General features: G+C 39.0%; 1 protein-coding gene across 6 annotated transcripts in view; it reads left to right on the top strand.

Annotated features, from left to right (window-relative positions):
• The first annotated feature begins 1243 nt into the window (after positions 1-1243).
• The window catches only part of Mlh3 (mutL homolog 3), a 32039-nt gene continuing 21131 nt past the window's right edge, over positions 1244-12151 (top strand). For 3 of the 6 annotated variants that reach the window (XR_002390000.2, XM_004837183.3, XM_004837181.3), the window contains exons 1-4: positions 1244-1376; positions 3020-6367; positions 10827-10925; positions 11629-11717. Coding sequence is in view for 5 of the 6 variants with exons in the window: in XM_004837183.3 (XP_004837240.1) it covers positions 3079-6367; positions 10827-10925; positions 11629-11717 (3477 nt within the window). In the remaining variant the exon portion in view is untranslated. Of the gene's footprint in view, positions 1377-1781; positions 1937-3019; positions 6368-10826; positions 10926-11628; positions 11718-12151 lie in introns of those variants that run through there. The other 3 variants (XM_087195404.1, XM_004837182.3, XM_021246359.2) reach the window with 2 other exon arrangements.

The following is a 12151-nucleotide window of genomic DNA, read 5'->3' as shown; positions in this document are numbered from 1 at the left end:
AGACAGAGTGTACCCTAATTCAATTTGACTGGTGTTGTTATATAAAGAAGTCTGGACACAGATATATGCTTGCACAGACAAAGGACCACATGAAGACAGCTATCTACTAACCAAGGAGAGAGGCCTTGGAGAAATAATCCTTGCTGACACCTTGATCCCAGACTTCTAGTCTCCAGAACAGAGAGAAAATAAGCTTCTGCTGTTTAAGCCACCCATTCTGTGGTATTTTGTCATGGAGCCCTAGCAAACTAATATATATGCAGTAATCAAAATTTTGCTTCATCGGCCCCAGAAGTCTGATTTGGTTTGGTTAGTGATTAAACAAATGTAGTTCAAACACTTACTGGGTTTACAAAATTTTGTCATAGTTTCCAATTTTTTAAAAAAAATTAGCTTTCAATGAAATTGAGACAGAAAGCAGAAACTGAGGACTGGTTAATAATTTCCAAAACATTTACTCTCCCAGTGTTCTTAGAGTTCTGCTTTCCTTCAGTCAGGAGAGAAGCTGTGGTCTTACTGGGAATATACCAAAAAAGCTAATGAGGGGAGTCCTGGTGTCCTCATTTGTAACTTAAGAGAGATGAACTCATTTCTTAGTCTTTTCCAACTCTGAAAACCATTAATTCTAAAATGGAAGGCTCTGGATTTATTCATCGAGTGCCCACCATACACCAGGCACTGGACCTGACTGGGTGCATGCAGCAGTAAGTAAAACAAGCAAAACCCCTACCTTCATCTAGCTTACATTCTAATGAAGACATAAGTAAATAAAAGTATTTTGTCTTTCTTTGTTTTATAAAAAAATATGAATTAAATAGTACATACAAGGAAAAAAAAGTGAGAAAAAAGGAAACGAAAACCACAAAAGTAAAAATTACTAGAAACAGCCTTTCAGGCTGGGTGTGGTGGCATACGCCTATAATTCCAGCACTCTGGGAGGCTGAGGCAAAAGGATGGAAACTGAGCCCAGCCTGGACAATTTAGGGATTTAGCAAGATCTTATTTCAAAAAATAAAATTTTTAAAAAGTCTGGGGATGTAGCTCAGTGTGAAGGCCCTGGGTTCAATCTCTAGTACTGCAAAATAAGAAGAAAGGAGGTAGGGGATGGGGGAGGGGAAGGAAGAGGAGGGAGGAGGAGCAAGCTTTCACTTCAAAGCGGAATAAGAAGCGAGAACTGGAGGCTAGAGTTCCCAGCCTGAAACACCTGGTGCGCACGCGCACTGGGATGTCGCGGGAGCTAACACGCTCCCGGCGGGCGAGTCCCCTCAGAGGCGCATGCTCGTGGGCCTGCGCGTGCACGAGCCTCCCGAGCCTAGGTGCGCGCGTACGGTGTCCGAGGCGGTTGATATCGTAGAGTCGATGAGGCGAGATTCGAGGTGACTCGGAGCGGGCGGGGGGACAGCTCGTGACGAACTGATGATCCAGGGAGCTCTTCTAACACCAGAAAGGCCCTGGTGACCGTTGCAGGCCCGCTTTTTGGAGCTAGATGCCCAAGGCCCCGGAGCGCGGCCTAGGGTCAGCACGGGCTGGGACGTTGCAACGAGGGGCCGGGCGGGGCAGCGAGTCGCCCGCGGGCGATGGAAGGCCTGGACCCGACAGTCCGGATTCTACGGGGTGGCCTTTAAAGAACTAGGGTGGAGGGGAAAAAACAAAACAAAGAACTAGGATGGAATCAAGGACTCTTTGCTTTGGGTTTAATGATAGAACTAATTAAGCATTCACCCCAGTTTGTCGACTGCTAAATTCAGTTTCTTGAGTCCGTAGTCAAAAGCCCAGATTTTCCTAGGTTTGGAAAACCCACCCTACCACCCCCAGAGGTTCAGCCGCGCTGCTCTCTCACTTAATGTAGAGAAGGGGACCTTTAATAGCCCTAGAAAAATTTATACCAGCAAGAAGCTTGATAAATTCAGACAGCCCATACCATCATTATTGCCAGGTTAGTTTGTGCCCATATGCAAAGATCAAGGGTATTAATACAAAAGAGAATTAATAATAAGGACCTTCAAAAGGTCTTTTAAATGTAGACCTGAGGATCAAACTCAAGGCCTTACGAAAGCTCTAGGCAAGCACCACACCGCTGAGCTACACTCCTACCCCCTCCAAAAGTCTTGCATTCTTCCTGTCCTGGGGATTGAACTCAGGGCCTTGGTACAGAGTCACATCCCAGTCCTTTCTGTTTTTTGAAACAGGGTCACACTAAGTTGTACTGGCTGGCCTTAAACTTGGGATCCTCCCGAAGCCTTAGCCTCCTGAGTAACTGGGCTTACAGGTGTATCCTACAGTGCCTGGGTCCAAAAGTTGTTTGTTTGTTTTAACCAAAGTAATATATAAACAAGATTTAAAAGTCAAATGGTAAAGAAAGCTTATATGCAAATAAATTTTCTTACCCTGTCCCATTCCCAGCCTCTTTCTCCTGAGGCAACTACATTTAACCAATAATAATAACAAATGGTATAATCTCTTGATGCCTATCTCTGTTTAACAGAAGAATTTGATTTTTTTTCTTTCCTCCTTTTGTTTCACCTTCCTATTTACAATGTGTTAGCATTTCATTATAAGTTTTTCTCAAAGTCATGTTATTGTGTAATATTTAAATGTTATGAAACTAGCTTGGGATTTTTTCATGAATAATTTCTAGCTAATGTTTCTTAGCTGAATTTAATTTAGGCATCTGTTTTTGGTAAAGTGGTTAGAATTTTGAGTACTGTCTTTGCGGGTCAATGTCAAGTGTAATTATGATTTCACTACAGGGCATGAGGGACTTAGAAGGGAGCAGTGAAAATTATGAAATTATGTATGCTTCTTTGGATGTTAAATTTCTTGCACCAAGTATGAGTTGTGTGATCTGCCTAGAAATTAGAGGTATAATTTTGTTTTGTGCTGTTTTGGTTCATAATTTGGTTTAATAAAATATTTCATTTACTTCAAATAATATTTCTTCATAGTAGGTGAGAGAAAAAGGTAATGCTATGTAACACTGAAGCTTTGATAGTGTGTGTGACTTTTTTTCTTCCCATAGGCAATTATTTCCCGAGAAGGAAACCAGTTGCTGGCATTCTCACCACCTTTCTACCTGCCATGATCAAGTGCTTGTCAGTGGAAGTGAAAGCCAAATTGCGTTCTGGTTTGGCCATAAACTCCTTAGGCCAGTGTGTTGAGGAACTTGCTCTCAACAGTATTGATGCTGAAGCAAAATGTGTGGCCATCAGGGTGAATATGGAAACTTTCCAAGTTCAAGTGATAGACAATGGATTTGGGATGGGGAGTGATGATATAGACAAGGTGGGACATCGTTACTTCACTGGTAAATGCCACTCAGTTCAGGACTTGGAGAACCCAAGATTTTATGGTTTCCGAGGGGAGGCCTTGGCAAGTATAGCTGACCTGGCCAGTGCTGTGGAAATTTCATCCAAGAAAAACAGGACAATGAAAACATTTGTGAAGCTGTTTCAGAATGGAAGAGCCCTGAAAGCTTGTGAAGCTGACTTAACTAGACCAAGTGCAGGAACAACAGTAACAGTATATAACCTATTTTATCAGTTACCTGTAAGGAGGAAATGCCTGGATCCTAGACTGGAGTTTGAGAAGATTAGGCAGAGGGTAGAAGCTCTCTCGCTCATGCACCCTTCCATTTCTTTCTCTTTGAGAAATGATGTTTCTGGTTCTATGGTTCTTCAGCTCCCTAAAACCAAAGACGTATGTTCCCGATTTTGTCAAATTTATGGATTGGGCAAGTCCCAGAAGTTAAAAGAAATACATTTTAGATATAAGGAATTTGAGCTTAGTGGATATATCAGCTCCGAAGCACACTATAATAAGAATATGCAGTTTTTGTTTGTGAACAGAAGACTAATTTTAAGGACAAAGTTGCATAAACTCATTGACTTTTTATTAAGAAAAGAAAGTATTATATGTAAGCCAAAGAATGGCTCTGCCAGTAGGCAAATGAATTCAAGTCCTCGACATCGGTCTACCCCGGAACTCCATGGGATATATGTAATCAACGTGCATTGCCAATTCTGTGAGTACGATGTGTGCATGGAGCCAGCAAAAACTCTGATTGAGTTTCAGAACTGGGATACTCTCTTGATTTGCATTCAAGAAGGAGTAAAAATGTTTTTAAAGCAAGAAAAATTATTTATGGAATTATCAGGTGAAGACATTAAGGAATTCAGTGAAGATAATGATTTTAGTTTATTTGGAACTTCTCTTCAAAAGCATATGTTCTCTGATGAAAAGCATGACCAGGGCAGTTTCCAGGAAGCATGTAATAATATTTTGGATTCCTATGAAATGTTTAATTTGCAATCAAAAGCTGTGAAAAGAAAAGCTACTATAGAAAACATAAATACACAGAATTCTAGGGATTCACAAGCTATCAGAAAAAAGACAGATGTCTCATCTTTGTCCGCTTGTGAGTTAGACAGCCTGGACCATAGTAAAATGACAGAATTATCTTTGTTCAATACAGACAGCTCTTCCTTAGCATCAAGGATGTTAGAACAAGGGACAGTTGAAACATCAGAATTAAGAGAAAATGAGAAACATAAAATATCTTGCTTGGACTATAACTCTTTAGAAAGTCCATGTGGAAAGAGTTTAGAAATGTTTTTGAGCCTTTCTCATACACAACAATACTTTGAGGAGAATGGATCAGATCTAGAAATTCAGAAAGTAAGTACACTTGTTAATGGCATGGCTGCCAATGTCCTGAAAAATAACAGAACTCAAAATCAACTAGAGAGATGTAAAGATGCTGCTGAAATGAGATGCCAACCTGTGTCTTTTGGGACATCATTGAGAGTTCATAGTACCCAGAGAGAGAAAGAGAAGGGGAAAAAAGAGCCTAATGATTGTGGAAGAATAAATATTTTTAGTTATGGACAAGTTAAGTTATGTTCCACTGGATTTATAACTCATGTTGTACAAAATGAGCAGACTAAATCAACTGAAGCAGAACATTCCTTTAAGAACTATGTCCGACCTGGTCCTGCATATGCCCAAGAAATATTTGGAAACAGAATAGATCATTCAGTTGAGACTCCAGACATCAAAGATTTAACTAGTACTTTAAGTAAAAAATCTGCTCACCTGCCCAACAAAAAATTTTGCAGAACAAACACAAGTTATGGGCTAGCAAACAAACATATAGCAACTTATAAAAATTTTGCAGTTGTTCAGGAAGGCACTAAAGAAGCACACACCAGTTGCTTATTACCCGATACATCCTCTTCTTTCCCTTGGCATAAACATGTTTCAAATAATAGTAAGAAAACAGATACATTGATTACTTCCTCCAAAACCATAGTCTGTAAAAAGCTAAGCTTGAGTTCACAACTAGGATCTTTAGAGAAGTTTAAGAGACTATATGGGAAGGTTAAAAATCCTCTGGATACAGAAGTAGAGGAAAAGAATAGTGAAGTCACTACCAGTCTCAGTCCTCAAGTTGAACCTGACATTTCTCTGAAAGCCAAGAACCCCTTAGATAACTCTGATGTTTGTAAAATCACTACTGTGAAGCATAATGATTCAAATAATAGTTGTCAACCAGTAAGTCACATCATGTACTCAGAGAAATTTCCATTCTCCAAGGAAGAAGATTGTTTGGAACAACAGATGCCTTGTTTAAGAGAAAGTCCTATAACTCTAACAGAGTTACTTCACTCTAACAGAAAACTTTTGAATGTTGAGAAGTTACCTGAGTCACTAGCCACTAAATTGTCCAGACTGAAGGATTCTGAAAAAGAGACTCAAATGATGGAAACAATGAGACATTTTAATGAATTTCCAAATTCAGATCCCAGTAGAAAAGACAGTGACTTATGCAGTAGGTTAGTCCTAGATTTTTGTCAGTTATTTAAAAATGATCATGAAAAAATAGAGAGTGGCATCATCCCAGTGGTAGATTCTGTCATGCAGGATAATTCCTTCAATAACAACAGTGAAACACATTCTAACAGCAATACAGCAGAGAACCTGATGATATCTGAAACTCCTCTAGTATTAACCCATAATGATGTTAAATTAATTAAAGATGCAGATATTCTTATCAGAGCCTCAGAGCAACAGATAGAAAGTCCTGACTCACACAGTAGAATGTTAATAAGTCTAGCAGAAAATACCACAGTTGACCAAAATGGAGTTTGTTCTCCCAGTAAAGATTCTGAAGCAAGAGCTTGTTCTGAAAATGAAGAGTCAAACAACTGTTCTTCAGATTGGGAGCAGCATTTTGATGTAGCCCTGGGAAGAATGGTTTACATCAACAAAATGACTGGACTTAGCACATTTGTTGCTCCTACTAAGGATGTTAAGACTGCTTGTACTAAAGATCTGACAACTATGGCTGTCGATGTGATACTTGGGAATGGTAAGTACTATGTAGTGTTCACTGGTCAGAAATGCTTTTGAAGATAGGAAGAAGGTCCAAGGAGTAAGGTAATTGTTATTCAAAGAGATAATCTCAGCTCACCAGATAGAACATTTGAAGACTGATTATGAAACATGTTTTTCTTTCTTTTTTTTTTTTTTTGGTGTCGGGAATTGAACTCGGGTCCTTGTGCTTGCGAAGCAGGTGGTGGAACCACTGAGCTAAATCCCCGGCCCTGAAACATGTTTTTCTTTATAGTCTATAAAGATTTTTTTAGGTCCAGCACTAATTAAATACAGAAATTACAATGAAAGGCTGATAAAAGATGTACATGTAAGGCCATGTGTGGTGGTGCATGCCTGTAATCCCAGCACTTGGGAGGTTGAGGCAGGAGGATTGCCATGAGGATGAGGCCAGCCTAGGCTCCATAGTGAGTTCAAGGCCAGCCTGAACTCTGAGTGAGACTCTCTCTCTCAAAAAAAAAGATGTAAGTGTATATATGTGTTTCTATGGGTATATATATATGTACAAGGAGTGAGCAAAAGATACAGTGAATGTTTAAATTTTTTTTTTTTTGGTACCGGGGATTGAACTCGGGTCCTTGCGTTTGCAAAGCAGGCACCGGAACCACTGAGCTATATCCCCAGCCCTAAAGTTTAAATTTTTTAAATTTATTACAGTAAAAGACACATTGCCATTGATCCCTCTCAATCTTTCCCCTTCAGATACACTTATTCCATTGTTCTTGCCACTTTCTGAAGCAGTTCTAGAAGTCCTCTTTTTTGAGTATTTTTATAAGATGCAATTAAAAAATGAATGCTGTTACCAAGTGCCATCCAATGGGAAGGCAGGCTTGTAAAAACATATGTCCTTATTCAGCGGATCTGGCACCATGCAATTTCTGACATTTCCCCAAAGTCAAAATGATTATGAAAGGTAAATGTTTTGAATCTATTCAAGACATTAAGGTAACGTTTCTCACAAAAGAAGACTTTCAGAACTGCTCAGAAAGTGGCAAAAATAATGGGATAAATGTGTACGAAGTGAGGAAGATTAATGGTTATATGTCTTTTCTGTAATAAAGTTTTAAAAATGTAAACATTCACTGTATTTTGTTTTCATTTTAGCAGTTTAATCAAACTTGTGTATGAGAAGACTTCATTCTTGCATCTTCTCAATTGTTTCTTCCTTATATTTGCCCTTTTCCTTTCCTACTTGGGGAGATTTGGCCTTCCATTCTAGAATCTTTTTGCAGTCTTTGTCCAGTTTTAGCCTGGGGAGAACCGTCTTGCTGGGGTGATTTCCCACATGGACAGTTAAGCCATTTGCCTTTTCCCGCTGCACCCATTCAATGTAGATGACATATTTCTTCCTAAACCTGGACTACTTTGCCAATCTGCTTACCTTAAAGACCTTTATAGTGTCCTTGCACAAAATGAACCTCATCATCCTTTCAGAAGGTCATAGATTGAACATTGTGTTTCTGTCTCAGCTCTTAGCAAAAAGAGGAAGACATAATCCCTGTGAATCTGGGAAGGTGCATTGAAATGCCTTTTTTGAGGCGGGTGGGTGCCGGGGATCAAACTCAGGGCCTCACGCTTGCAAGGCAGGCACGGTGCCACTGAGCTAAATCCCTGGCCCTGAAACGCCTTTTACAGTTCTTGCTTCGGTCTGAAGACACAAAAGGATTGAACTTCATTTTGATCACTGCAGCTTCAGTGATAGCCATGAAGAGGAAGAGGTCCATTTTCACTGTATTTTTAATCACACCTAAGAAAAAGGAAAGGCAAAACTGTTCATTTTAATAAGAATAATGTTATTTATAGCTGAGAAGATCCACAGTGCTTCCCTGCCCTACTTTTCTCTTCTTCCCGAAAACACAACTTTCTTAGAAATTTGTCTTTAAAGGTATGGAAGTTTCTTTCTGTGACTCGTACGCTAAAGGCTAGGATGATTCTGTAATCATCCTAGGTTTTCCAATAAAATCCATGGCTCAGTACAGTACTGTTTTATAAACTTCTTTCCCCAGAAAGGACTTGACCATCAGTTTTTCAAAATATAGGGTAAGTACATACTTTTGTAACTATACTTGTCAAGTGTACTTTATTATAATGTATATAGGAATCCACTTGATATATTTGGGTATAAGAAGACACTATTGAGGAGAATAGTATTGTGACTTTTAGATCATACCACAGGCTACATCAGAGCCTAGACTAGGACTCTGGGTCCTCAGGCCTCAGTCAGCATTAAAGGTGGCATTGTTTTGGCAGTGTGTTGCGAGCCAGATGTTGAGAGATGGTAAAGCTGATTCCCATCTGGCTATAATCTTGGCTTTGGACTAGGAAGATAAACATTAAATCTGTATCCATATTAAAAGTCTTGAATGATGCAAAAGAATGTCAATTGTATGAATGTAATGCAAATCGATATATAATTTCTTAAGGTAAATATCTCTACTAGGAGACTTTGACTTATTTAAGGATAAACAAGACCTTTATTTTTAAATGTTTTTCACTTTTTTCCTTGTGAAAAAAATAATCAGTATTGTAACTTTCAAAGTATTCAACAGGAGGAGAAAACCCTTTTCTTTCTATATTGCTCCTGAGACTATCAAGTTACTCTTAAGACAACATTATGTGTTTTCTAAGCTAGCTCACTTTCTGTACTGATTTGTTCTGAATGTTTCTCAGAGGTAAATCTAAAGCACTAGTGCCTCATCTTATGGAATGCAGCTGCTTCTGATATGGTGCCAGAAATTAACTAGATTATGTTAAACTGATACTGTTGTTGCCAAAACAGAGGGGGAAGTTCTAGCTGCCATACTCAACATACATCTGCTCCTGTTAAGTCTAGATATTTAAAACACTTCAGTCCACTCCACTTTCTGGATTAACATATCTTGTAGTGAATTTTGAGGGTTATGTTAACTCACAGCCTCTCAGTGAAAAATATCTTTGGTGTGGAAACAAGTAAGACATTAGAGCATGTTTGACCCACACATACAAATGTTACATGAACTAAATTACTCGAGCACCTATAAAGGTAATTTTAAAGAGCAACATCAACTTCACAAACACTTGCAGTTTTTTTCTTTTAAGAATATCTGTGGGCCGGGGATTTAGCTCAGTGGTTTCGCCACCTGCTGCTCAAGCGCAAGAACCCGAGTTAGATCCCCAGTACAAAAAAAAAAAAATCTGTAACACAGTCCTCCCCATTACCACTTATACAACCTTATTTTACCTCCTACTTTAATAAAGTCTTAATTTCTCTCTTCCATTTTTGTCCAGCAAATTTATCTTTTCTTTTTCTTTTTTTTTGGTACTAGGGATCGAACTCGGGACCTTGCGCTTTTGAGGCAGGCAGCGGAACCACTGAGCTAAATCCCCAGCCCAAATTTATCATTTTGAAATAGGAGCTTCACCATGTTTTGCTCTGTTCAAAACTGTCATATTCAGCATTGTTTCTAAAACTCACACCTAATCATCCTTCAGAGATGTGTAGAGTTTGAGCAGACTCATACCACACTTTGGAATTTGACTTGAGAAGTTTTCTTTTTTTTTTTTTCTTTTGAGACAAGGTCTTGCAATGTAGTTCATGCTGGGCCTAAACTCATTGTGTACCCCAGGCTGGCCTCAAACTCGCAGTGATTGTCCTGCCTCAGCCTCCTGATTGCTGGGATTAGCAGGGGTGCACCACCACACCTGGCTAAATTAAGAACTTTTCATTCATTCGTCTTGTGATATATTCATTCAACATTTGTGATTGTCACTCTGCTAGATGTTGCCACATTGCAGGTAAACTGACTTTGCTTTAAGCATTTCACAGTCTATTGTGATATAAGGTAAATGCTGTTGTATAGTAAGCACATATTGGGGATAAGAGACATACACATTGGGGATATGTGGAGGTTGTAGCAAGTTGTGGGTGACAATTAATACCACTGTCTGTCTAGCAGGGTTTCTCTGGGTAATTCTTACTGCAGCATTCGTCTTAGGAATTGTAGGGTATATAGCACATCACTGACCTTCATCTGCTAGATCCCGGTGGCATCCTTCACCTCAATTGTGGCAACAAAGAATATCTCAAGAACTTGCCGAATGTTCCCCCATGCAACCCCCCCTACTGTGTCACTGACCTATTCTAGATTTCCATTCTATCTGATGTAGAGGGATAATGGTAATAAAGATTAATGCAGATTCCTAATATGGCAGATTAATTTCATTAAAGAACTTCTGGTTCTCAGTCTAGTGTATAATAGCTGTTTGATGTCTTCATTCACTTTGTGGAGATTTTATATAATTTTTTTTTTTTTTGGGTACCAGGGATCAAACTCGGGACATTGCACTTGCGAGGCAGGCGCCAGAACCACTGAGCTAAATCCCCGGCCTTATATAATTTTTAATCATTTATTTGTATGTTGAGTTCAAATTTCTAGGTTTTTCTTTTTTATATTTAGGATCTCAGTACAGATGTCATCCTTTTAGAAGTGACCTTATTCTTCCTTTCCTTCCAAGAGCTCGGGAAGAAAGGACTGTGATGAGACAGAATAACACAGGTAGGGGCAAGAGCAGAGATTGCAGGGACACCTAGTACACATTGTACCACCTGATGTGAAAAACAGAGCAGGGTTGCATTATTAAGCTTGATCAGTGCCAGCTGTGCCTTACTGGAACTAGGAATTCCCCACGGCCCTATTTAACGGCAGAACTAAGTAATTCGGTGCATGCATTTAGATCAGAAATTACTTTTCCAGACTTGAGGTCAGTGCTGGGTGATTATGCATAGTCTGTGGTGTCTTGTGAGTGGGGAAATATTTGTTATTTCTAAAGATTGGAGTTCCACTCCATATTGCATTAGTTTGATTTAAGCCAAACCCTGTGACAAAAGCTACAGAAAATCTATTATTTTTTGTTTCAAAAAACAGGTAAGGTAAAATAATAACAATTAGGTAAGGCATATTTTTACCTAAAGCCAGTAAATTTACTAATTTGTGCCGTGACTTCTTCTGAACTTGTATTTTGAATTCTCTCGAGATTACAGTTTGGAGAAAAGCTGTAATGTCAGAAGATACAGTCATCAACTCTAGTTGAAAAAATAACAGCACAACAACTTATTAATACAGTATAACAAAGCCAGAACATTTGTAGCATATAGGAACAATGTGTCTGATCTTTGCTCTACAGACTGCAGCCAAACAGGAGAGGTCATTCATTTTTTTCCGAAGGGCTCCTGATGCTCACCTGTCCACTTTGTCCTAGATGCTGTGGATGATGCTGTTGGTTGTAATGAATCACTTCAGTCTTTGTTATCAGAATGGGACAATCCAGTATTTTCCCGTTACCCAGAGGTAGGTTTGCAGCAATTTTGGGGGGCCTGTTATTCATGTAAGCTAGGTATGGCCTGTTGTAATTGTGACCAAAATTAGGCATGTTTCCAAATAACCTATCTGAAAATTTATGTTTAATGTACAGAGAAGGGAAGAACATTTCAAAAGTTCAGGCATTTTGGATTAAATGTGTATATTTGGTGTATGAGTAGTGAATGCATTTGCCCTTACACTGAGCTTCAGTAAAATATTCAGAGTGATAATAAAACTGTTACCATTAGACAAAGTAGAGAATCTTCTACTGGAGGAACAGTTCATTATGGGGCCTCCATGCATGTTCTCTCCTCAGTGTGTTATCATAGAGTGTACTTTGTGTATTAATGAGGGCATGTAACAGATGAGTATTTGACTGCTGAGTCTTCAGTTAAAATGTCTTTATGGTCTTGATCATGCAA

Source organism: Heterocephalus glaber, unplaced genomic scaffold, assembly GCF_053883595.1.
Source record: "Heterocephalus glaber isolate CG9 unplaced genomic scaffold, H.glaber_assembly_v1.0 deba00001608, whole genome shotgun sequence".
Classification (NCBI taxonomy): domain Eukaryota; kingdom Metazoa; phylum Chordata; class Mammalia; order Rodentia; family Bathyergidae; genus Heterocephalus; species Heterocephalus glaber.
This window is presented reverse-complemented; position numbering and strand designations above follow the sequence as displayed.